The sequence below is a fragment of the Bactrocera neohumeralis genome, chromosome 5, assembly GCF_024586455.1.
Source record: "Bactrocera neohumeralis isolate Rockhampton chromosome 5, APGP_CSIRO_Bneo_wtdbg2-racon-allhic-juicebox.fasta_v2, whole genome shotgun sequence".
Classification (NCBI taxonomy): domain Eukaryota; kingdom Metazoa; phylum Arthropoda; class Insecta; order Diptera; family Tephritidae; genus Bactrocera; species Bactrocera neohumeralis.
This window is the reverse complement of record NC_065922.1, coordinates 25,444,849-25,471,304: the sequence shown is the minus strand read 5'-3', so window position 1 is coordinate 25,471,304 and position 26,456 is coordinate 25,444,849. Positions and strand designations below refer to the sequence as shown.

Sequence of the window (26,456 nt, the reverse complement as noted above, 5' to 3'; positions counted from 1 at the left end):
AACATTTATACCTCTTCCTATTACGAAAAGTCTTTTTAAAACCGACTTAAGTTAAAATCGCTTTATTCAACCATAAAGAACTTAATCCGAGTTACTTTTTTCGAAGTAGAATCAGTTTCTTCCCGTAATCTCCTTTCTTGGTAAGCTTTGTGAGAAATTTAGTATTGAAATTTTCTCACATTTGCACCGAGAAACTCCTAGCATTTTCCCGTTTCTAGAACTCTAGAAGAATCTTCTTCTTTATTGGCGTAGACACCGTGGTTATAGCCGAATTTATAATAGCGCTCCAGTCGTTCTTCCTTTTTGCTCTGTCCAACGGAGTGGAGGTCTTTCCCTTCCTCTGCTTTCTCCGGCGTGTACTGCATCGAATACTCTCAGAGCTGGAATGATTTCATCCATTCGGACGACATGACCTAGCCAGCGCAGCCGCTGTGTCTTAATACGTTGAACTATGTCAATGTCGTCGTATATCTCGTACAGCTCATCGCCCCATCGACTACGGTATTCGCCGTTGTTAATACACAAAGACCCATAAATCTACCACAAAACCTTTTTCTCGAACGCCAACTCATCAGATTTTGTCTTCATCCATGTCTCTGCACCATATATCGGGACGTCGATGATGAATGAATGGAGCCATGTGTAGAAGTTCACGAAAGTGAGAAAAGTTCTCCGATCGCCATTCACTTGGGAGTGGCCCGAAACGATTATTTAACATATGGCTCAAGCGGCTCACGACTTCCGGTCTTAGACCAAGTATCCTCTGTGTAGACAATAAACATCCGTTTGAAGGCAAGCTAAAATTAGAGGGCGAAACATCCCTCTCAAAAGTTGTGGGCTGGGTTTGGGGTACCGCTACCAGTGAAAAAAAAAACAAAACAACCTCGGATGAGAAACTTTAATTAATAGAAGCAGTTTTTTTTACGTCCGAGATATAAAAAACATTAAATCTTCTCATTTTGGATTTGATGAACGCCAAGTCCTGGTGGAATGATCACACGAATCTAATCAAGTCAATTCCAAGTCCAACTATGGTTTTGTAGGGGTTGTCTACAAGCTACCTCAACCACTTCAATTGGACTCTGCTCACATTTTTTGGATGACTCCTGACTTGATCACTTCTTATATTGGTAAGATAACTGATCTTCACTTACGATCAATTAAATTTCTATAGAATCCGCAATAGTTTACGTGTCTTAATTACTTTTCGATAACGTTATTTGCCAAATTTTAAGAGGTTGTCTCTGTTAGAACGAACCTCATAAATTACAGATTTTGCTTGAATTTTGACAGCTGTCAAACTATTACCTTAAATTTGACAGTTCTAGTGTTGCTTTGAAAGCCTGTTGCGTCGTGCAAACGACTATGCTTTATCGAACTGTCCTTCTCCGAACTGAAAAACGCATGCTTCATCGTCATACATCTGTTATGACAATCAAGTTGTCACATCAGTTAGTCAGTCTGCTGTCATAAATGATATCTAACTTCAGTCTTCTTCACTCAAATGTCACTCAACCACTTTGCTGGCCGCTCTTATTAATGTCGTATCATTTCCTTTTATTCAGAGCAGATTTTAACCCAGTGACCTACAGCTAATGTTTACACGCAAGCTGCGAAACCGACAAACATACATATTTACAGCTTGTATTCTGGTTTTATCTTCGGCTATCTTTAAGATCTTCACGCTAAGAAGTTAATGGACTCATTTGTCAACTGTCTTGATGTTGTTGCGAAATGGCAAACCAGTATTAACGGCATTGCTAACGGTGTTTATAAAAGTAAACAAAAGCCGTGTAAAAAAACGAACTAAGCAGTAGATGAGTTCTATTTGATTTGACGTGTACTTGGCGTATTTAAGCCCGACTTACAAGATTACTGTCGGAGCTTTGAATTTGGTTTTTTTCGATTTTACGCCGCTCCAACTAACTCTAAATCTTTTTCATATAGCAAGCTGCAGTAGAATTCATTCTCAACTCAAACAAAACGTAAGCGTAATTTATTGCTTATTCATTGCCAGAAATTAGGTGTGGCCTCAGAGCAGCTGAAATGCATAGCTCCGAGAATAAGACAGACAATTAGGCAGGCAGTTGTTGCCAAATCACTTGCGAAATTTACATATGTACATATGTATGTATGTATGTTGTTCAGATTGATTTAAAGCGCGCTGTAATTAAGTGCTGTTCCAATGAAACGAAAATACATACACATTTGCCAATCAGTGTAAATATTTATGTTTCTATTGTTTTTGCAATACTTGTATGTGAGATGAATAGAATATTTAGTGTTCCTGAAAGTGTTATTGAATGGAAAAATTGCATGCAAAAATAATGATGCACAAGAATATTGCAAATAGTTAGAATTCGGTTTTGATTGGGGACTTCGGGTTTGAAATTTCATTAATTCAGGATTCACTTATATCATTTAATAAAAAAAAAAACTAAATTAAACCCATAAAAAATAGTTCTGCAAGAAAAAAATTATTATTTATTTTTCGGTATTAAAATTTAGTTTCGGGATTAAAATTTCTTCAGTTGGGGATCTGAAAAATGTTCAATAAATGTAATTTAAAATTGAACGCATATAAAAATAATTCCAAACGAAAAAAATTAATATTTGGTTTCGGGATTTCGGGATTAAAATTTGTTCAGTTCGGGAACCCGAAAAAATTCAATATAATTCAAAATTAAACGCATATACATATAATTCCGAACAAAAAAAAATTAATATTTAGTTTCGGGATTTCGGGATTAAAATTTTTTCAGTTCGGAATCCCGAAAAGTTTCAATATAATTCAAAATTAAACGCATATAAAAATAATTCCGAACAAAAGAAAATTTAATATTTAGTTTCGGGATTTTGGGACTAAAATTTATTCAACTCGGAATCCCGAAAAGTTTCAATATAATTCAAAATGCTATCATTATTTTTATGATAATAAGTTTATTTGATATCTGAGTTTAATAATAAATATTTCTTTAGTTTTTTCCTTGGAGATCTATTCATATAAACGAATATTCAGTCCCAAATTGCCCCAGCAACTTACATACATATGTATGTGCTGTAGTTCTGCCTATCTCATACCATCCAATTTGACTCATGTTAATTACAGTGCTTCGTAGTATTATGAACAAGTAATAATACATTTATCTAACATTTTTTATACTGCAGAAATAAATTAGACCAGGTTAATATTTAACTCATCCTCTTTAGATGTTTAAATCTGGGTTTTAATGTATTGAATGTCGTTATCGGCTACTTTTATATACATATGATACTATACATTAGATCCCAAAAAGGTTCAACTTGTCCAAATCATAAAAGCTTCTTAAGATAGAAAGTTAGAAATACTTCCTTTTCATTTCAGCCATAAATCCCGAAAGCATTTCAATAAACTCTCTAGAGATTATCAAAACAATCTTAATAAAAGTTCTTCATGCACTAGCACTGCTTTGCTCCTAGACTACTAAAAATCTTTAATTTTATGACATCTTGTATATGTTAGGTTATGTTAGTATCTTAATGAGCCTAGCATAGACCAGTTTTAGCTCCCCACAGAAGTGAAGTCGCTTGTCCCTAACCTCTCTATCCACTGCTGCCTCACTTTCTAAGACATTTCTGGCCGATATCCGAAACCAGATTACTGTCTTGATTGCTGATTGGCTGTCCACGTAGACATTAACTCTGGAGTCGCACATTTTCCGAATGGCAAAGACTTCTGCTTAAAATTACTGCAGTGATCCGGTAGCTTAAAATCACATAGAAATTTCGTATGGACATTCCCACACTGGTTAACCAATGCTTTCAGCTATCCAATAGTAGACCGGAAGCAAGGAAATTCCCACTCGCTGCCAGTCACCGCCTTGAAACCTGCAAATTTTTTGAGTTTTCTTCCCTCAAGCCTTATGTTTTATTTTGTAGTGGGATTTTCAAACCTATTTAGTTTAATTAATAAGCAAACTTTCTGACATATTTATTTATTAACTGAAAAAGTTTCAAGCTCACTTTTAAACACTTTCCCTTTTAATTTGTTTACTTCGTTATATATATATACATAATCTATTAAATCAGCATATGCAGGCCATGGGCGCATCGTTTTTTGCTCCACTTTGGAGAAATTACTTCAAAATTATTTTAATTTACCCAAAACAATGTAAATATGTATACTTGAATGTATATAAAAACGCTCTCACCGAAAGTAGCGTATCAAATTACCTGAAGCAGACGGCAGAAAAACACTCCAAAATATTTGTTTCCCAAATATATGCATAAATAAACCGTTAAGTCTTAATTGCGCCTACGCTCTATTTACTTCGGGGCCAGACAAACGACAATACTGCAGCCAGTCATACAGGGTATGTAAATATGTTCTGCAATAATAATGAACATATTTTTGTATGCTCATGCTAATGAATATGTTGAGGTGGAATAACTCTACGATGGACCTTTTTACACATGAGAAATTTTGATTTTATCTCTTATTTCAAATAAAACAGAAAAGTTAATGTTGTAGCCAATATTTGGATTCCATCAGTTATTATATTTTACCGCATTCACTGTTTGAACAACTGTCTCTTATATATGATCAATACTAAGAAGACCATCCGGTCGGTCAAACTGAGCGCCACAATCTTCCGCTTAACCGGGTTTATCAGGCCAATAGTGTTGATTTTCAATAATGGTAGCCGCATCTGGTTTATCAGCATAAAATGCAGGGCTAACGTACTACCACATATGTTATCTAGTCTAAAAAAGTAAAGCTATACGACGCTAATGACAGGTTCAATGTGATTAGATTAGTGGTTTCCCTTTTCTCAATTTGGCACCAATTCGAGATAGCAGATGCAGCCAGCTCTTTTTCCACCTGATCTCTCCTTCCTTTGCTTCCCTCGGCGGGTAATGCGTCGAATACTTTAAGAGCTGGAGTGTTTTCGTCCATTTGGGCGGCATGACCTAGCGATCGTAGCCGCTATTTCTTAATTCCCAAAACTATGTCAATGTCGCTCAGCTCATCGTTTCAGCAAATGCTATATTCGCCGTTGCCAAAGCGTATCTTCCGCATAACGTTTCTCTCGAAAACTCGTTACGTTGATGTTGTCATCGTTCATGCCTCTGCACCATATAGCAGGACGGGAATAATGAGTAACTCCTGACGGAGCTTTTGGTATTGCTCAACGTGAGTTTACATAACCGTTTTAGTTTTGCGGGGATACCAAATTCAGACATCGCGGTTCATCGGTCAGAAAAGCTTTAGACTAATTACAGTCCAATAACGCCCTTTTTCTTTACATTCCATGTTCCTAAAGTTTTTACGAAACCCTGATCTACTCGAGATTGAGTTTATCGACTGTTTACAAGCTCTGTCGGATACTAAGTTAAATAACATGTGAAACATCGATTTTTACTTTCCCCACAATTTGATGAGAATTCAAAGTATCTAATTTTGTGTAAAAACTGTGACCATTTTATGAAAACCCAACCAAATTTTAGTATCAAGATCCATTTGTCATTACGCTTCAACGTTTGACGAAAATACCGCAAACAAGTCAATATATTTTATAAAGCAACGTTACATCTACAATTCAGCATGTTGTTTAATCCAATCCACATGGTAGTAGACCTTAGCGTAACCATCTGGATTGCCGGTGCCACAGCCGCCATAAACGAAGCCAGCAACACCGACGACCTCACCCTCGTACATAGCCGGACCGCCTGAGTCACCATTACAAGCGCCATTATTTGGAGCATGGGCCAAACAGATAAGCGCATCGCTATCCCAGTTTATGGCCGTCTTGCATTCGCTACGCGAAATGGCCGACAATGTGTTCCACTTCAACTTCTGCGGAATATCACCAGCTTGCTTTACGCGACCCCAGCCAGAAATGATAACCGGTTCACCGGAAGGTACCTCCTTCGTGGCCAAACGGGCGGGTTGGATGTTTTGCGAGTATATCAAAGGTTGGCTGAGACGCAGCAGCGAAACATCGTTCAAGAAATTGCCGTAGTTCTCATGTGTAAGGATCGATTGCACATTCACCAAAACGCCACCACGCAGACGATCCGTGGAACCGGCACGCACAGTGAACAAGGAGGGATCATAACTGTTGTATGTTATAAATATTTATAGATGCTACCAGTTTAACTTTTTGCAAAAACGGGGTACTTACGTGGAATAGTTGCCCTGTGCATCGGTGGTGCCAACACAATGTGCCGCGGTCAACACGTAGTACCGACTAAGTATCGAGCCGCCACAAGTGTGTGAGCCGCTGCGTCGCAAAGAGATTTGATGTGGGAACTGTCCTTCGTAGGCTTCGTCACCACCCACCACACGTGTGGTTGGACCAGCTTGGCTGATTGCAACACCTAGCAAGCAGATCAAAGCGAAGAGTTCGAATTTTACCATGTTGAACCGTTGCGCGTGGAAGACCAAACTAAAACTAAATAGTCACGCACGTAATAGTGGACTTATTGGCATATCTTGAGAATCCATAAAAAGCTTTGTGCTCAAATAAATTACTTTATAATGTTTAGCGCAAGCAGAATTAGGTAATTGATAAGCAATCTAACTGTTATTTATTATAAGCTAATATGTTAAGGCGATAATGCTGGCACCACAGAATTTATACGCCTAAAACAGTCAAATATCCAGTGTGGCATAATACTTTAAAGCGCCAAAAGAACTTTTCTTCTTCTTCTTTATTGGCGTAAACACCGCTTACGCATTTATAGCCGAGTTTACAACAACGCGCCAGTCATTATTCCTATTAGCTTTTTGGCTCCAATAAGAGATTCCAATTGTAGCCAGGTTCTTCTCCTCCTAGTCTTTCGAATGAAGTGGTAACCTTCCATTATTTGCTTCCCCCGGCGGGTATTGCGTCGAATACTTTAAGATCTGGAGTGGTTCCTCTATTCGGACAACATGACCTAGCCAGTGTAGCCGCTGTCTTTTAATTCGCTGAACTAGGTCAATGTCATCGTATATCTCATACAGCTAATCGTTCCATAAAATGTGATATTCGCCGTTACCAATGCGCAAAGGACCATAAATCTTCCGCAGAACCTTTCACTCGAAAACTCGTAATGTCGACTCATCTGTTGTTGTCATCATCTATTATTGAAGAAGTCGCCTTGTCGGAAATCTCGTTTTCTTTTCACGGGTCTCCCACTATCCCACGGTAGTTAGCGCAGATTGTGGGGTCTCTCTTTTTGTGGATTGGGCAGAGCATACTTAAACTCCAATTGTTGGGCATGCTTTTGTTCGACGAAATTTTACAAAGAAGCTGATGCATGCTCCTTATCAGTTCTTCGCCGCCGTGTTTAAATAGCTCGGCCCCGTCAGCCCCCGTCGCTTTATTGGTTTTCAGACTGGTAAATGCTATTCGAACATCTTAATGGTCGGGCAAATGAACGTGTGCTCCATCGTCATCCATTGGGGAATAGAGTTCGCCATCTCCTGGTGTTATGCTTTCACTGTTATTCAGCAGGCTAGAGAAGTGTTCCCTCCATAATTTCAGTATTCTCTGGGAGTTCTATAAGAGTACTTCCCTATTGCTTATACTCTCCTATTTTACCCTTCGGTCTGTTAGAGAATGCTGATCATAGAACCATTGGTAGGTTCTTCTCTACCGGGGAATGATCAGGAAAAATATATGGATGATATTCATTAACTTTTCAAGGATCTTTCTATAGATTCCAATTCAGATCTTTTGACAAAATGAGCTTGATAAGACTTAGTAAGCGATCTTGATATTCTGAACAGATACCTCGCCCTTCTCTTACTTTTTAAGATCCAAAATTGCTTTAATCTACTTGCTTCTTGTTAAGACCTCTCAAAGATCGTTAGCATTCCGGCCTTGTTCCTATTCTATCGTATCACATAACAAGGGTATCAAAATAACCGAAAATTACTTCATCTTGAAAGTCTGACTAGGCACGAACTCAATGAAGAACTCACACAAAATTCGGAATGATTTCTTCCAAATGAAGTAAGAACAGATAATCGAGTTAGCAAGCTAATAGGCGTAACTTTCATTACATAAAACTCATTGTCTTCAAATTAATTTAAAACTCTTTTTAATTCAGCAACGAAAATACAATAATTTCGTAAAACATAGTGTTCCAACCCAGTTCAAAGCTCACAAATCTGAGTGCTCCTTAATCCAATCCAAATGTTTAAAAACCTTCGCGTAACCATCTGGATTGCTGCTACCACAACCACCCACTACAAAACTAGCCACACCCACCAGTTCACCTTGGTATGCAGCCGGGCCACCGGAATCACCAAAGCAAGCGCCATTATCCACCGAATGTCCCAAACAGAGCAGCGCATCACTAGACATACCGATTCTAGTCAAGCACGATAATCTCGACAGAGTTTGTACAGTGTTCCATTTTAACGTGTTCGATGCATAAGCATTGGTCGCCGTGTAACCCCAACCGGAAATGATAACGTTGTCACCGGTTGGCACCTCAGCACTTGCCAAGGGGATTGCTTGTATATTATTGGAGTAAATCAGTGGTGTTTCCAAAGTGAGCACGGCAAGATCGTGCAAAAAGTTGGCATAATTCTCATTCACAACAATTTCGGTGACCTTTGTGACCACACCGCCAAGCAGACGATTAGCGGAGCCGGCACGTATGCTGAAATGTTCAGCGCCGTAACTGTAAAACATGCCAATACAAATACAATTAGTATTTCACTACTCAAACAAGTGGTTCGGTAACAGACTCACACAAGGTAATTGCCTTCAGCATCCTCATCGCCGACACAATGGGCCGCTGACAGCACATAACGGCGGCTGATGATCGAAGCGCCGCAAATATGTGAACCATCATAACGTAATGACACTTGGTAGGGGAATGCTCCTTCGGCTGCATACTCACCACCGACAATACGTCCGCTAGTTTGGGGTTTCGCGTTAGCCCAGGCGATCAGCCCTAGGCAGAGTAGAAAGGCTATTCTCGACATACCGTCTTAACAGTGGGTGGGACACGAACTATAATTGATTTAGGTTTTGCAGTTCGCTTTTATGCTCGAAACAGTCTAAGAAATCGGTAGATAGTTTATTAAAATATTATAAATTATAAATTATCAAGGCGTAATAAATCATGAGATTTAATTAAGTTGCCAAATTTATAAAACCCGCTGGAACCTCTGCCGTCTATATTTAACAAATCTGTTGCACACTAGTTTGTGACACTTTTTTATGACTCCAACGATTGGTTTCACCGCAAGTCGTTATGAAATTTCCGCTCCCTTTGACCGCCAATCGATTTTTGTGTTGGGAAAAGGAAAGACGTGTGTGTGAACTCTGGGCAAACCGATTTTTAATCTAATCACTTAATTTAAACGATTGTATTACGCACAAGCTTATCAGAAAATGTCGCAATTTCATAAAACGCGTGGAGCGGAGTTCATTGTACAGCTTGCCGATTCTACTCTATATTTCAAAATCCATGTATAATACATAAATCCTCAGACCTGAATGATCTCGTATCTCGATGTTCGTATTTGAATGGTCTCAGTTTTTTCTCAATAGAGACACATACATATACATATAAATTAGTTTTGGTGGTATTTTCACTCCAATAATGAATAGTGTAGTACGTCGGACTAAAGGCTCTAATCGTGCTATCAATTTCTAGCAATAGCCCTGAAATACTGTAAGAAATTTGGTCGTATCACTCTAATCTTAAAAAATATGTAATTTATAACACCGACAGCAAGTAATTTGGATTGACTGGTAATTATCAAGGGAATTTCGTAAAAATCTCGTTAATAATAACAGAAAACCCATGTGATTTTCCCATATTATCAAAACCAAAATTCCCTGTCAATACTTTTTTCTTTGTGGGAGTTTCTTCAAAATTGTGGTGTCTCTCTTTTCCGCTCTTTGATGGCTTAGATACAGCTGAAACAAACAAAGCCGATAAAGATTACAAAGAAAGAGAAAGAGAAAAATATTATATACATATATGCATATTGAGACGGATGGTTTTCCCACTGAATAATGGAAGTCTTTGCAAGGCCGACAACACCCACAAAGTTTAGACGATTTATGGACTAGCTACGTGTAAGGCTGCTGTCCGCAAGATAAAGAATCAGACGAAACACAGCACTTAATCCTATCCAGTATTTTCTATTAACAAGTCCTTATTTTATGATCGACAATTTTTGGATCGATCTTGTTGGTCGGTACAGCGATAATTTGGTTACTTACATACCCGATGTCCTTAGAAAAGGGGTGGAAAAGTGTAACTGTTTTCTATGGTAGAGAGTATTTTAAATCCACAAGACTTTATAATGAATTCCCGTGAAGCAAACAATGACTTCTCTTTTTCAACTTGCTAATAAAAATAATAACAACGGTTAGAAATTTTTGGGGAAAGCTAGCCATTAAATGAAATTTGGAAGAAGAAAGATATTCTAATCTTCTACTACATGAAGTCTAAACGAATATTCTCAGTATCATTTGGCTTGATGATTAGTTGAAGAGGGAGGCACCAGACTGCAGGCGGGAGCAATAAAGCCATTATTAAGCCCTTTCCTCTACCAAGTGGTAGCCAAATAAATCCACAAGACATTAAGATAAACCTTATCTAGCAACTCAATGGTTTTGGTAAAAATTTTAATTTTTTTCACCCCGGCTGCTGAATGTTTTATAATATTGGGGCATTGAAAACCATGGAAGATATCCCGTCTTAGCCGGCTGAAGGCTGGGCATTTGCAAAAGTAATGTTCCAGCGCCTGATAATCCTCCGCGCATGATCTACATTCCGCAAAATTCACCATACCAACTCTCTGAAGATGGAATCTTAAAGGTTGGTGCTCAGTGATGACTTCTGCAATCTTACTAAGTTCTATTTTGCCTGAAAGTTACTCTTTGGTCCGTCCCCTATCAACACTATCTTAAAATGCAATTGTGGTATTCCCTACTCTGAGGCATTCTTCTAGAGTTTATTTCTTCAAACACACCTTAATGGGGCTGAATGATCTAGAGCAGTTGAGAGGAACTGTGTTCCTGGCTGTCCTTTAGCGAGCCAACTCGTCCGCCTTTTCATTTCCTTCTGTTCCTTTATGACTGTGTACCCAAATGATATAATATTTACTGAGTCACCCACTAAGAGTCTGGTAATTGCATCCTTACATAACCTAACGTAGTTAGACTTAGCCAGATATCGTTTGTACAATTTCGGCCTAAAAGATTGAAATTACTTTCTGAGCAAAAAATAGTAAGACTGTTATCCTAATTTTAAAATTCTTAATTTATTCTTCAAAAATGTACATATGTCGCTTCCCTGAAAGTAATTCCTCGATTGATATCTGTTTCCGGGTCATAAGTATAAATCCAAGGCTCAACGCCAGTAAATAATGTTAGTCGGAAAGCATTGTTTCACAGACGTTAACGTGACGCTATTTTTCGGAAAAATTGCTAGCGACAAACAATTATGACTTTGTGTTTTTTTTTTTTTTTTTGATTGTTTCGGCACCAGAATTTTGTTTCTGCACACAAAATTTAATGAAACTTTCTTTGTCACTCATCGCCAACCTCGAAAAAAATATATCAAAGAATAGGTCTTTGCGCGGAATTTAAATTAAAAAGTCTGACTACCACTATTAAAGCCACACCTCACGTTCCAATTCCGTCCTTTGATCCGCCGGTGACTTAGCAGTTTTCGACGTCGATCACAGAACATGAACTCCCTTTCTAGGTCGCATTGCCACTTTAGCCCGAATTAATTAATAAAGTGGAGTATAATATCATGCCGGCAGTGACGGTGAATCTGGTTCATATGACCCGAATTGATGAGCCGGCTGCCCGTAAGCATAGCATCATACTTCACTTTTCCGGCAATCCTATCCACCATACTAACGCAGTATATGTTAGTATGGTCGTATGTCTCAATTTGGAGCAATGACTCTTCGCCAGAACATTTGACGGGCTTTGGAATATCCTGAGATAATTGACAGAGCTCATGAACTCTTTCCCTCAATGAGGTGGAATTGACAATGGCCATATTTCTGTTTTCAACGGATTAACAGTTAAGTCGAAACACTCCTCCGAAATGGCGGAGATTAAAATTCTGAACCAACAACAGCGATGCCATCCCTGACAGACGACCTTAAAGTTCTCTCTGCCGAGTAGAACTATTCATTCAATGCTTGAGGTGACCCAAAGCGAATCTGGTGAGCGTATATGGCTTGCTTTTTGCTAAAAATATGACTTAGCCTGGCCAGCATGTTCCGAATAATGCCGAAAGAAGGGATGAGTGACTTCTTGTTTAAGGAACTTTCGATTGTTCCAACTACGTATTCATGCTGCCTGAAGTCCAAACGGTTAAGTGCGATTTAGTACCCTATAACATAACTTAACCTAGTAAATCAGAAAACACAGCAATGCAAGTGCGTAATTCAAAAGAATATAGGGTTCTGCTGTCAATAATAGTTCTTTTTTATTTTTCATCTTTACTTTACAACAATGCAAGCCTTTTTATATCATATTTTCATGAATCCATTCGAGGTTATAGAATACTTTAGCATAACCATCGGGACGCGTGGTACCACAACCGATTACGACGAAACCAGCAACTCCCACCAATTCACCATTGTATGTGGCCGGACCGCCAGAGTCACCATTGCAAGCACCTGCGCCGGAGGGATGATCCAAGCATAACAAAGCATCCGAAGACAACAAAATTTTACGGAAACATTGACTCTTGCTAAGTGCCGTAACGGTATTCCATTGCATTAGAATGGGCAAAGAATCACCATTATTCTCGGTAAGACCCCAACCGGAAATGATAACTTCGGCGCCAGAGGGCACTTCAGCGCTGGCCAACGGAATCGCTTGGATTTTCGATGAGAATGTCAAATGCTCCTCCAACTCCAACAAGGCCAAATCATTTTCGATGACATAACCCTGATGGACTACGACGCGCTTCACTTGCACGATGACACCGCCGGCAATGCGGTTATGGGTACCAGCACGTACGGTGAAATATTCAGCATCATAACTGTCTCGAAGTAAATAAGATAAAAAATATTATAAAATATTTTCATACCCGACAGGGATCCAATTTGTACATGCTACTCACGGTGTTGTGCCTGTTTCGACCACACAATGCGCCGCTGTCAATATGTAATTGGAAGCGATGATTGAACCGCCGCAAGTGTGCCGATGTTGAAAACGTAAAGAGATTTGATGTGGGAATTGTGCTGAAACCGCGTCATAGCCACCCACTACACGACCCGTGGGATTGGCTGTAACCGCCACGAAGGTGACTGCAAAGAAGGCCAAAAATTGTAGAAAAACCATTGCGGCACGCGATTGTGTTAAGAGCGGTAGGCGGTAGCTAAATGAACTAGGCAATACGTATTTCTATATCATTTATACACAGTCACAGTATTTGATTTGGACCCATAAAATGTGTAGCCACTTACTATTGTCACTCTTTATCAACAAATCTTATAAATCACTTAATAAACGAACAATGTCATATATGTATATAGATTAAAAACATAATTTGGATTTGTTGAAAGCAATCCCTTATAATCAGCTAGCCAAACGAGGCATAGTCCGAACTTGCTGATAAATAGTACTAAAACTATTTCTTTCTTCGTGTAATTACTACCACTACTGGGTACGTATACTTTCCCTACCACCAGTAATTTGCTCACCGTATCCATGTTCCAAGTGAATCTTCGTTGTGATTTATGATTGCATTAATCTTCTAAAAGTCACTTTTGCCTTCCTCTTTCAAAATCTCGACAAACACTGTTATTTTTTGTAGTTTTTAAGGTAAAGAACGTATACAGAAAGTACATGACAATATTTGAAATAATCTTAGACTGGAACTGTCCACTTACCTTTGAAAGCCATATAGGTAGGTAAGTAGATAGTTAGGGTGGATGTCTGACGACGCACCTATTGTGAAACCAAAGATACCAAAATCGGTCACACTGTCATATTCTTTTGACCAGTGATGATGTTCATCAATTCGAAAAATTTTCTATATACAACTTCCGAGGCATCCTCAAAAAACTCGCAACTTCTTTGCAACCACATGGAAGATGTTCTGTCCTGTTAGCATTCATACTAGAGTCAATCTGTTTGTTAAACCAGTCAGGCATTGCACCCACCTTGACCCAGCTATATGTATAATATGTTTGTCGATTAAATATCTATATTTTGTAACTTGGTATAAGTTAAGTTTCCTTATTTATCGTGGTCTAACTGGTATGTTTTACTACAATGTTTTTGGGCGACTTCCACTGAGAGGAGCAACTTTTGGTACTTATTTTGAGTTAAGGAATGGTATGAGTTGAGCCGGGATGTAAATCTTCTGGATGTAGTATGTAACACGCCCTTACTTAAAGAAAGTACATGCTTCTTCATCCATCAGCAAATCATTCTTGTGAATATTACTTTCAAGATTTTATGATAAATTACATTGATTCAAATGGTCAACGATCTGATTGGACCTTATACTGTAACATTATTGTATTTTAAATATATTTTGCTTACAAACATTGCCTCTGAGGTAGTGTAAGACCACGCCGAAGATGACAAGTTCTCTCAGTATTAGAAAAAAAGGTTTCAGATTCAAAAACGATACAATACTCCTGTTACCTACATATGCTTACTTAAAAACTTTTACTAATATATGGGTTCCCAAATTTCCATTCGAGTCTTTACTAGAGTCATTAATTCAATACTAATCAATATTCCAAACAACTACTGTCTGCAGCCTATGAGATTTTTGGAAATAATTCTTAAATCCTTGCATATTATATTATCTGTTAGTTTGAAAGGTGTACTTACAATTTCAAAAAATAAGCTAAAAGTATTTACATACATATAGTATATTAAGGTCGCGGATTCATTGGTAATGTCCCAAACCCAGCCGACAACCTTGGGGAGGGGACGTTTCGCCTTCTCACTTTAGCTCGCCTTTAAACGGATGTTTTTTGGCTACCCAGAGGATACTTGGCCGGAAGTCGTCAATTGCTTGAGTCATATGTAAAAGAATCGTTTCTGACCAATTTCAAGTGAATGGCGCTCATGTTAATCATGTAGAAGGTTGTAAAAAATAATCCCGGAAAATACTCGCAAATGAATTGTATTTTTTGGCGGGGAGGAATATTTGAAGTTACTGTAAATAACAAAAATATCGCTCGTATGTCAAAACGTTCTATGGATGTATAGCATCAGAAAAGCCTAACTTTACGATGAAGTTGTGAGTTGCCAGATTGCAATGCTAGGGTTGTCAAATCACAAAATATAAATGGAAACCTACATATAAATGATCAGCGTGTTTATAGACGCGATTTTGCGTATCATTTTTTGATATATTTTCTGACAAGCAAGCCGCTCACTTGTCAAAATCGCCGATATCGAACCATTATAACATATGCTGCCATACAAACTGCACGATCAAAATAAAGAAATTTGTATCTGGAAGGGAAATTTTTTATTTGTGAAGAGTAGAAGTAGTTGGCTCACCTTTGCCACGATACTCGGCCGATTGATCGTCTGTTTCCGGGTCGTAAACATAGGTCCAAAGCTCATCGCTTCTTAAGGCTAAAATGATCTTTCAAAATGGCTTTCGCTTATCTTTCCGATATTCCAACGATGATATTAAAACCTCTGATTTGGCGATTTTTTTTGTTTTGTGTCAAGTGAATATTAAATATTTTTTTTAAAACCTCCGAACTCATTAATTACCTTATTTGAAAGCTTTATAGCATATAAGTAATTTTATTATATGCTGATAACTACTTTGACTGGCAATTCCGGCAAATCAGATAATAATGACACTGTCTTATCGCATTGATAATGATGAGTCAGTTCAATGTCCATCATTTTTAAGGAGTTAAAAAAATGTATGATTTCATTCATAAATGATAACCAAAATGACAATGTTCAATATGCTGGTTATTTCTGTTAGAAATAGAATGAAATGAGGCTTATCCTGCCGACGTCAGACCCAGAAAAGAAATGTTAGACGATGTAGACTAAAAAGCTTACCTCCAAAACGGGGGGAATAAAAAGGGTACCTTAAAACATGAAATTACAAAAAATCATGGAAAAGACGTAAGATCGTTAGTCGATGAGCCATTGCCAAGTAATTTTGACACTGAAGAAACTCGCGTTCCGCAGACCGTATAGACCGCCTGCGAATATCCGCAAAGCCACGATAAAATCAAGCTACTACCCACATATCATTATGATAACGGCATATTTAGGAATATCATCTATGTATTCCGCCAGCATGATAGCCTATTAATTTCATTAAGAGCTTGACTCATAAAAGTATAAAATTTTCTTATTTTAAAATTTTCGGTGGTCTTTCAGACACTTGTCACCCACTCAAGGGTTAATACATACTGTTTTAAATTAAAAAAAAACAAACGCGCTCAATGCTAGTTTTTACTATACTCCAAAATTTATTCGCTTTACTGCTATATAATACAATTCTATTACAACAACTTTTCATTACCAACTCACAACTGAGTCTGGATCCATTCCGCAAAGTGTGTGACATTCACGAACACCTCAGCATAACGCGAACCGCATGCGCCCACCACGAAGCTCGCCACACCAACCAAACGATTGTTGTGGGCCACACCGTTACCAGCATCGCCCAGACAACTGCCCTCCTTCAGATTGTGCGCCAAGCAGAAAGTGCTCTCATCATGCTCGGGGAAACCATTGCTGCACTCCGCCTCGCTGGCCACTGAGAATGCGACCGATTGCAATTTATATGGTGCCGCGCCAGACGTCTGCTCACCCCAACCGGCAACGGAGATGGCGGTGCCAACTGCTGGCGCGTGATCGGCACTGGTGGCAATGGGAATTATGGAGATTTTGCTACCCTCTTCAACAGCACTGCTCAACTGTATGACAGCGACATCATTGCTTATGTATGTGTAGGAAGGCTGTACGGCGATGGATTCGGCATAGATGATCTTGCCACCGGCAAATTGATTGACGCTGCCGACGCGCACGGAGACACGACTGGCGGCAACACTGTAGCGATACAAAAATTAGGAATTATTGAAAAATGCGTTTATAATTTTTCGGGAAAACCAAAACATCTACACTCAAGGTAAGCAAACTCACACTTGGTTGTTGTCGTCGACAACACAATGCGCCGCCGTCAAGATCTGCCGCGAGCCGATAATGCTGCCACCACACACATGCGCACTGTCCAAACGCACCGAAGCGACGAAAGTGAACTGACCGGATGCGACGTCCTCACCGCCCAAAATGCGCTGATCCAGTGTCGCGGCTTGACAGTTGGCGACGATGCCAGCGAAAGCGAGCGCGAGTAGCGCGAAATTTACTTTTGAACACATTGCGTTTGCGCCGTTACCGAGTTACTGACACTGACTGAACTGGCCGGACCGGCAGTGTAATTATATGAAATGAATTGAAGTGAAGATTTTCACACACTCGCACCTGAATTTGCCGATTGATTTCTGTTATTGTTGTTTTGGCATTGTTATCGGCAACAGCGAGTTGTTGTTAAATACTCGAAGTGTTGAATTTATGACCCACTTTTATTGGGGAGCGTACGCTCGTCTTATTACTTTATTTTAAAACTTACATTATTGCGCTTTACGCGCTTTGCGTTGGCAAATATATTTTCACCGACTAACTAATCTTATCGCTTATCGGTAGCTGAAGGTTGGTGTTTGATAAAGTTCGAGAATTTCGAACGATAATTGAAACAAAGTAATCATATTTAAAGGTGATTACCACCGGCGATTATATCCGTCTGCCAAATTTCGAAATCTTCCTTTTTATTAGATAAAAAGAAAATGGTAATCTGCTTAGTGTCTGTGATGAGTTCACTTTTCGAATAGACTGTGAGAATTTTTTATATGACCAAGTTAAAGTAAAGCGACGCTAGAATACGCTTCACAAATACAAATTATTCCATACATTCAGTTTGTATGGTGTCTATATTCTCCAGTCATGATCAATTACTTTGGAGGTTGACCAATGCATTTGAAAATAACGCATGCCAAATCTCGTGAGATTTGTACTATGCCAAATCATAAAGCTTCCCATGCAAGTAATTCACTGGGATCGCTCAGTTTGTAGGGTAGCTATATGCTATCATATCGATATCGGCGATTCCTACAAATGAGCAGCTTCTTGGTGCGAAAAGGACAGTTGCAAAATTTGAGATCGATAACTCCAAAACAAAGGAACTATTTCGTATATATACATACGGATGGACAGACGAACGGATACACAGACAGATATGGCTAAAACGACACAAACCGTCATGCTGATTCTTGATATATAACTATAAGCAAAAAATAGTAAGACTTTAACATTATTTTAAAACACAAACCGGGCGAACGGTTTAAACCCCCAAAGTAATTGAATTTTTAAATAATAAGGAACTACATAGTCATTTGAAAAATTGTAATTTGTTGTTTTCAAAGCAATCTTTCATGCTGATTCTTGATATATTACTATAAGCAAAAAATAGTAAGACTTTATACATAATTTTAAAATTCTTAATTTATTCTTCAAAATTTATGCCGTCTCCCTCAAAGTAATCTCCCTTTGGACCCAATACACTTGTGCCAATTCCGGGAATAGCCTTCAATGACTTTAAACGGTTTCTCCGAAACGATAATTTGACTTTGCTGATTAGTCAGCAGGCACACGGAGTTAAATCAGACAAATATGGTGGTTGCGGCACGATATTGGTTGAAAATTTGGCGAACAACTCATGAAGAATCAATGCAATATGCGATGGTACATTGCGTCGTGCAGAAACCAAGAGTTGTCGACCAATAATCCCGTACTCTTTTTACGAATAGCTTCGCGCAAATGACGCATAACACTCAAGTAGTATTCCTGGTTGACAGTTTGGCCGGTCGGAATGAATTCGGAGTGCACCACACCTCGATAATCGAAGAAACCTGTTTACATATCTTAGATTTTTGATGTGTCTTTTTTTCGCTTTCGGCTCACTTTTGCCACAATCGCCTGTTTCCGTGTCGTAAGCGTAGATTTCTTATTGTTAAATCAAAATCGCATCCGCTTTTAAATAAATAATCTTCTGAAATAATAAAAGTCGAAAATAATGAGCTTTTGCGGGGATTCACATTTTGTGTTAGCGTTTGTTTTTTAATGAAAACAGGAATTTCTTGAAGAATTCAAGTTTAATATAGGTTATTTGTTATTTTCGTTAAAGAATGTTGTAAAGTTATATTAAATTTCGTCAGCTGATAACAAACATTTGGAAATGACAAACATTGACAAGATACATGGTTATATCTATGTATATCCCATTACTATTCAAAAAAGTATATAAATATTTCACAATAAATTTTCTTCAAATATTACAATAATGTTCTTATTGTATGTCATAACAAAATGTTGGATCTATCGCATCTAAAGAAGGCAGAAAAAATGTGAGTTATCGGTATAAGTTCTGGAAGTTCAAAGCTTATTAAAGACTGAAGATTAAATATCAAGGTATATCCATCTTAAGTCTCTTACTAACTTCCTCTGAAAATTGATTGCCAAGTCCTTAAAAATTCAAACCCATGCTGAGCGTTTGATCCAGTAGAACCACTAATTCATTGACTCATTTGGCGGTCCATTGCGAAATTTATCTTGATAAGGTGTCTATTTCGGATAGCATTGCTTTGATTAACAGAAATTTAACCCTATAAAACATGCGTGGTTCTTAAATTTTTTTTTCCATTATATCAACACTAAACTCTAAACCGACATTTACAAACCAGAGACTAAACTTTGAGCCTTCTAGAAAATGTGACTCTCACCAAAAATAGGAAATAATCAGAGCTAATTTATTAATATTAAATTTTCAGGTTCCATGCTAAACACATGTGTTTTTGACATTACATCTAGTATGACAGGCAAAGAAAACGACAATTTTTGGGAATAAAAAGAACCAAATACTGTATAATTTTTATTTAATTTAAGGATATACTTACAAATTAAATTGTTTTTTTTTTCGATTTACAAGCGATCTTTAACATAGCTAAAATCAAAGTCCTTCACTGCTGATGATATTATCCGTACAAAAGCATAAGGTTTAAAAAAGAAATCAAATATTTACAAAAAATGCTCAAACAAATTTTATTTTATCCAAAATGATGGTCGATTTTGGCCTGGCAAAAGTCGACTTTTGATTCGATAAAAAAACTGGTTTGGAAACTGTATCGGATCGGTCACTCAAGCGAGTTTCAAAAATGTAGTTTCGAGAAAATCACGTGTAAAAATAAACTGCTGAAGCTGATCGAACTGAGTTGGACATTAGACGGTTGTAACTCAAAAACTATTTGAGAAATTGATTTAAAATAGTTAATTATCTATCGAAATATGAAAAAAATCGTTTTTTGCAAATTGCACACGAAAAAAACTCTAATGAACTCTTATCCGCTGATAGACTGACTCTACAGTCTCCCCTATATTCCAGAAAAGATTGCTGAGATTGCAGTGATGGTATGAGAGAGCTTTATTGGAGCCGGTGTGAAAATTGGGCGATGGGCGTGGCCCGGCCACTTTTCGGTGAAATCTAATAAAAACTTGTCAAGCCCCTTGGTACGGAATATTTAGATCCCGGTACTTATAGTTGACTTTTGATAAAAAAAAGGTGGTCAATATGTGAGATATACTTAATATATAAATAAATAAATTCATATAATTGAAATTAACGGATAATCCTTATCTCATAATATTATGTATGAATGTCAAAAATGGGTTGGATCGGACCAATACTTCCCTAAGCCCCATATACTTAATATACAGATTTTCGAACTTCCGGGTGACTTTGTACCACACAATAGGTTGTCTAAAAAGTCTTGCGGTATATTCGCTAATTGGCACTGAAAGCGCGTAGTTCTAGTTTTATTCGTCGCATCGGGTCATGCTATACTTTTTTGGAAAGCTCATTTCACGCGCTAACACGTGTTTGATTGATTGTCGTTTCTTTTAAGTCGTTCGTGAGTTATAGCGTCGCAAACATGGAGCAAAATAAAGAGAAAATACGGGCAATAAAGGCAAAAATGCATCTCAAGCCGCCAATAAAATTTGTGCAGTTTACGGACCCGATACAGTTTCCATTTCCACCGCACAACGATGGTTTCAACGTTTCCGTTCTGGTGTAGAGGTGGTCGAAGATGCGCCACGCTCCGGAAGGCCTGTCGTCGAAAATTGCGATCAAATCGCTGAATTAGTCGAAAGAGACCGGCATAGTAGCAGCCGTAGCATCGATCAAGAGCTGGGCATGAGTCATCAAAAATTCATTTCAATTTCAATAAAAAAAAAATTCAATAAAAATACCGCAAAACTTTTTTGACAACCCATTATATCGACCAATAGTATGTGAGTTATTTCAACGAAAATGAGGGAGTGTGTTTTACTGATAACAGTGTATCTTTCTGCCAAAAATAGATAAATTTGAGCGAAAGCTTGACTTACCCCCTATATATAGTACATACATACATATGTAGCTAATATCAGGATTTTCGAACATCCAGCTTTACTATATTTGATTGGTTTTTTAGTATCTGGTATTGAGAAAAATAGATGCAAATTTTGTGGGTCGCTACTATCCCCAACTCGTTTATATTATACTATATACATATGTATGTACCATATGATTTGCGTTTTTCTAACAAACCTTATGACGAATATGTCGGACAGTGTATGAGTTATATTTAGTATTAGATTAGATTCTGATCCTCTGGTGACATTTTACATCTTATGGTATTTCTCTAGCTTTGATTCTTTCAAGTTGCAAGAGTATAAAATATTCGGTTGCACCCGAACTTAGCACTTCCTTATTTGTTATTTATGATTATTATAACTTTTTTTTATTAGTAAGTCTTAAAATTATGTCTTATTTTTGTCTCTGCTTTTAATTATTTATTTTATTGTCGCTGCTTTTATATTAGCTTAACTTTCATTGAATGCATTGTCGGACCCGACGTTTTAAATTGTTTGCGTAACCACAATTGCGCACGAAAGTTCATACATATTTATGCAGGTCGTCCTCTTGCTTATCAGATACTGAAAATACCAACAACAAGCAATGACGACAAAATGAATTGCTATAAAAAACCGTACAACCAGAAAATAATAATGAACAATCGACTGACTCAGTGAAGAAAATACAAAAATACGTATATATATATGTATATAAATATATTCATATTTTACTTATACGAGTACAAAGCCTATGAAAGTGAAATTGAAATTCCATTTTTTTAACAGTAAATATCTTTAAATATTATTGTTGAGCTCGATTTCGCGATCTCTATCCCATTTCTATAGATGTCGAATTTGAAACATAGATTCTATCATTCAATAACAGTTACGCATGGTTTCTTCAGACAAGTAAACTGTAAAGTTTAATATTGGATCTCATATTATCTATAACAATATTTCTGTCCATTGCCTGCCTATATGATTTCGTTTATGTCACCGTGAGTATGGCTACTTTTCAGACTCAGCAGTTTTATTCGCAGTCTACCAATTTCTAGAGATTGAGTAGCTTTTGGTATACAGAACTTTCGACACGAGACCTTTGAAAACATTACCGCATAAGATCTAACGCACTGATAACACTTATTTCCTTATCAATTTTTTTATTTGTTCATTTGTGTCAAGGTACACAAGGTATTTAGAAATTAGTAATATACATATATACAAATATGTATAATGTGTCAATACGATCTGTTAAATTCCACTAATCTTCGCTTGCTGCAGCAATTGTACTTGCAATCCAGCTGCTGTAGTAAGACACTCTGCTGCTTACATCGGGGAATTTAGTACCGCCGCCGCCAAAGTAGAAACTCGCCACGCCCACTAATGTATTATTAACCACAACACCGGCGCCCTCATCGCCAGTCGCGATACCCTGATTAACGCCATGTTCCAAGCACAAGACCGAATCATAACCATAACCAGCCTGATATTCACACTCGTGCGAGCTCAACACTTTCAAAGTGGCCACCTGTAATTTGTACGGTGTGGCACCCGACAATTGCAGACCCCAACCGGCAAGCGCCACTTCAGTCTCCTCAACCAATGCCTCATTAACTTCGTCCGTGGCCAAAGCGATCGCGGCGATTTTGCTGCTGAAAGTTAAAGGCTGCTGCAATGTGATGATGGCGATGTCGTGCAAGAAGTTGCCAAAAGATGGATGAATTGTGATCGATTGAACGTTGACAATTTGACCGCCGGCATATTGATTAATGCTGCCCACACGCACCGTAACACGTGAAGCGGCAATACTATAAGGAGAGAGAAAGAAAAGAAATATATATAAGAAGTCCTCTTTAACTATCGCTCTTCACTCCTTGCACTCACGCTGTGCTCCTCAATGCGGAAAGTCCGTGACCCGAGGTCAATATATGGCTTGCATCAATAATATTGCCCACTGCAACGTGCGCATTGTCCACACGTACCGAGACGACCCACGGGAGTTCGCCGGTAGCGACATCGTTACCCTCCAATATGCGACCATTGGGCGCGGCGTTAATGCCGACACAGACGGCCAAAACGAAAGCGAATGCGATGATGCGTGTAACTGCCATTGCGACGAAACTACAACTGTCCACTCTTGAGTTCTTGATATGTTAAAGAAGTCGTTTAATTTATTAGTTCGAGTAATAATTTGTTTAATCAGCAACAACACTAACAATTTTATCATATTGTTGTAGACGGTAGTAACTTTTTCGGTGGCAAATAAATTCAAGTTCGACTGATTAGAGCAGTTCGAACATAGTTTCTTCTAATCGGGTCCAACAACAGCTATAAGTATGTTGTTAAATGTGGGTACTTGTGAAATAACGCGTAAGAGTCATAAAAGATCATTACGGGCCTTATCGCTTATCGGAAATTCGTCAAGTTATACACAATTGCTAGCATATAGTATATATATGATTATTTCGATGCGTGTTTTCCGAATAATCGCCATAAGTCAGGGATTGCCAAACAGATTTTGGTTTTTGTGTTGACTAATCGTAAAAATGGTCTATAGCTTGATATATTAGAAAAATATAGATTAAATACAATAATTGCCCTATATGTCGCCTTAATGAGTGTCATCGAACACGAGCATGTTTGTTGGTTCTTTATAATAGGGTATCTCTGCTATACACCACAACATAAATAGGTCAATGCCAAATCATATATCAACGGTCCGTTTACTTAGTTGCCGACCACTGTTCGTAGCAAGCCTTAATTACTTGATAGTGAAAAGACGAAATTGTTGCACGTAATTACTCGTTTACGTCCTCAGTGTTATCCCATGAAATTAGTTATAATTTATGAAACATACAAGAATTTTGCTCGAAAATGATGATTTTTAAATAATCTATTAATGGTATCAAAGAAATGCCTTGGATCGTAAAAACCGAGAAAGATATCCGAAGAAGCATTTCAGTCGTTTTTTTTTTGCAACGAATCGGGTATAATCTGAAATTTATACCACAAACAAGTTTCAAGATGGTAACACCCAGGAGCAAACACCGCACTTATCTTTAGGGAAATTCTAGGGCAAAATAGAAGAAGATTGAGACAGGTATATAGTGCGTCCACCGTAGCTGGACTGGAGAGCAGGCTGGGTGCGACAAACCAGCTTATAATGAACGCCTATCACAGTGCTTGTCCACTAAACTCGGCCACCAGAAAACAAACCTGTTCATGGTGTTCTAGGAAACTCGCAGTGCTCAGACAATTTGACACAATTTTCAATAAAACCAAGTGCACGGGCAACTGGGAGGAATATAAGCGGCATCTAACAGGCTACAACAAGGAAATTAGGCCCGCGAAGACAAACAGTTTCAGAAAATTCTGTGTCAATGTCTCCTCGAGCGCAGAGGCAGAAAAACTGCACAAGGCTTTGTCTAGAGGCAAGACGGACACAGCATTATCCATAGCCTTGTGGTGGCGTGTATCCCAGAACCATGGAGAATAGCGAAGGTAATCTTCATCCCCAAGGTAAGTAGGAAGGACTACTCGCTGACCAAATTCTACAAGCCAATTAGTATCACAAGAGATTGTGGACAACCATATAAGATCATGATCGTAAGGCCTATTGTCACTTATGGAACGGTGCTTGGGCATCAAACACGAAACATACCATGCTGCTAATGGTAGCAGAGGGTTTCAGCAAAGGAAAGATAATATTGTCTCTAGAAATACAGGTCCTAGGGGATGAGATACCATTGTCCCTTTTTCTAAGGGACGGCGTTACGAAGAGGTTTAACCTTTGCAAAGAAGTTCAGAGTTACTCTCGGCAGTACGGCGGAGTGGAACGATTCCTTGTTATACTACTGAGAGGCAGCACTATCCAGTGGTACAGTGACGGCTCGAAATCACCGGAAGTTATTGGAACATGCGGAACCGCATACCAAACTCTCCTTATCAATGAGACGTTTTCCGAGCATCTTTCAAGCAAAAGTCTTTGCTATAAGTCAGTGTCCAGAAATCAATCTCCACCGCAACTACCCTAAGCAGCGTAGCACTATACTTAGCGATGGTCAAACTGCACTATCTCTGCGTATAAGGTTAAACCGTTTTTACTGAAGGAGTTTATAGGAAGGCTAAACCGCCATTTATTTGCCTTGCACAAACTGCCGGTTCTGCGACACAGAATAGGAAGCTCCAGAAGACCTGATTCTGGATTGCCCAGAAATTTGCAGAATCAGGTTCAAGGCCCTAGGTTCCATCTAGATGGACAGGGATGACATAACCTCAGTCGGGCCCAGCAGGCTCCTGGAATTGTTCATGATGCTGGACTTTTGTGACCATATGTGATATAGGGGAGGGCACAATAGACCATAGGTCGCAATGCAAAAGCTTCAATTTTACTATGTATCTAACGGACACCATATAAAGTATATATACTATATTTATAAGTCACCAGCGGGTCAAGTTGAATCGATCTAGACATGCTCGTTTGTCTCTCCGTCAGTTTTTAAGATATCGATCTGAGTTTTTACGCATATCCTTTTCTCAAGAAGAAGCTGCACATTTGTCGCAACCGCCGATATTAGACCACTATAGCTGCCATACAATATAAACTAAAAACTAAAAAAGTCATTGGATAGAAAATTTTTGTCCAAGGTAACTAAAGAACCTTCCATGAAAGTTTTCAGATCGTATTACTATATCAAATAGCTGCCATACGAACTAACCGATCAAAATAAAGTCCTGGTATGGAAATTTTTTTATTTGATAAATTCTAGCTTCGACGTTACGAAGGTTAAGGTTTTTCAATACAAAATATTAAGCTATGCCGTTTTCGAAATAAACTGCTTATAAGCAGCTTCAGAACACTAAATATTATACTTTTAGGAAGCTTTACGATCGCTTTAATCTTTAATAGCGATCCCACTAGAACTTTGTTTCTATCTATTTCTGCCTTCTTTTCCGATTCCTAAGTTATAG

At 38.3% G+C, this 26,456-nt stretch overlaps 6 protein-coding genes across 8 annotated transcripts in view; 1 reads left to right on the top strand and 5 right to left on the bottom strand.

The window, feature by feature from the left end:
• Positions 1–26,456, top strand: part of LOC126760752 (carboxypeptidase D) — a 53,030-nt gene that overhangs the window by 7,689 nt on the left and 18,885 nt on the right. The window lies entirely within an intron of this gene.
• On the bottom strand, positions 5,500–6,439 carry LOC126758324 (serine protease SP24D-like; the record flags this gene model as incomplete). Its single annotated transcript, XM_050472559.1, has 2 exons — positions 5,500–6,098; positions 6,165–6,439. Coding segments are annotated over 2 exons (801 nt in total), but the record flags the coding sequence as incomplete, so codon positions are not given.
• LOC126760758 (serine protease SP24D-like) lies at positions 8,054–8,968 on the bottom strand. Its single transcript, XM_050476638.1, has 2 exons — positions 8,730–8,968; positions 8,054–8,658 (listed from the first exon to the last, which is right to left on the bottom strand). The coding sequence occupies exons 1-2, from the start codon at positions 8,963–8,965 to the stop codon at positions 8,133–8,135; spliced, it is 762 nt and encodes a 253-aa protein (XP_050332595.1). The 5' UTR covers positions 8,966–8,968; the 3' UTR covers positions 8,054–8,132.
• LOC126760759 (serine protease SP24D-like) lies at positions 12,426–13,339 on the bottom strand. The gene is made up of 2 exons (XM_050476639.1): positions 13,093–13,339; positions 12,426–13,011 (listed from the first exon to the last, which is right to left on the bottom strand). Exons 1-2 carry the CDS (start codon positions 13,311–13,313, stop codon positions 12,489–12,491), a joined length of 744 nt encoding a protein of 247 aa, XP_050332596.1. The 5' UTR covers positions 13,314–13,339; the 3' UTR covers positions 12,426–12,488.
• Positions 16,419–17,423, bottom strand: LOC126760757 (trypsin beta). The gene is made up of 2 exons (XM_050476636.1): positions 17,121–17,423; positions 16,419–17,027 (listed from the first exon to the last, which is right to left on the bottom strand). Exons 1-2 carry the CDS (start codon positions 17,354–17,356, stop codon positions 16,502–16,504), a joined length of 762 nt encoding a protein of 253 aa, XP_050332593.1. The 5' UTR covers positions 17,357–17,423; the 3' UTR covers positions 16,419–16,501.
• Positions 22,626–23,849, bottom strand: LOC126760755 (trypsin alpha). Its single transcript, XM_050476633.1, has 2 exons — positions 23,370–23,849; positions 22,626–23,293 (listed from the first exon to the last, which is right to left on the bottom strand). Exons 1-2 carry the CDS (start codon positions 23,594–23,596, stop codon positions 22,747–22,749), a joined length of 774 nt encoding a protein of 257 aa, XP_050332590.1. The 5' UTR covers positions 23,597–23,849; the 3' UTR covers positions 22,626–22,746.

Coding starts and splice junctions, on each gene's coding strand:
- LOC126760758 (XM_050476638.1), bottom strand. CDS start 8,965: ATGTCGAGAATAGCCTTTCTACTCTGCCTAGGGCTGATCGCCTGGGCT. Junction 8,659..8,729: donor GCTGAAGGCAATTACCTTGT/GTGAGTCTGTTA, acceptor CATGTTTTACAG/TTACGGCGCTGAACATTTCA.
- LOC126760759 (XM_050476639.1), bottom strand. CDS start 13,313: ATGGTTTTTCTACAATTTTTGGCCTTCTTTGCAGTCACCTTCGTGGCG. Junction 13,012..13,092: donor GTCGAAACAGGCACAACACC/GTGAGTAGCATG, acceptor ACTTCGAGACAG/TTATGATGCTGAATATTTCA.
- LOC126760757 (XM_050476636.1), bottom strand. CDS start 17,356: ATGTGTTCAAAAGTAAATTTCGCGCTACTCGCGCTCGCTTTCGCTGGC. Junction 17,028..17,120: donor GTCGACGACAACAACCAAGT/GTGAGTTTGCTT, acceptor GTATCGCTACAG/TGTTGCCGCCAGTCGTGTCT.
- LOC126760755 (XM_050476633.1), bottom strand. CDS start 23,596: ATGGCAGTTACACGCATCATCGCATTCGCTTTCGTTTTGGCCGTCTGT. Junction 23,294..23,369: donor TCCGCATTGAGGAGCACAGC/GTGAGTGCAAGG, acceptor CTCTCCTTATAG/TATTGCCGCTTCACGTGTTA.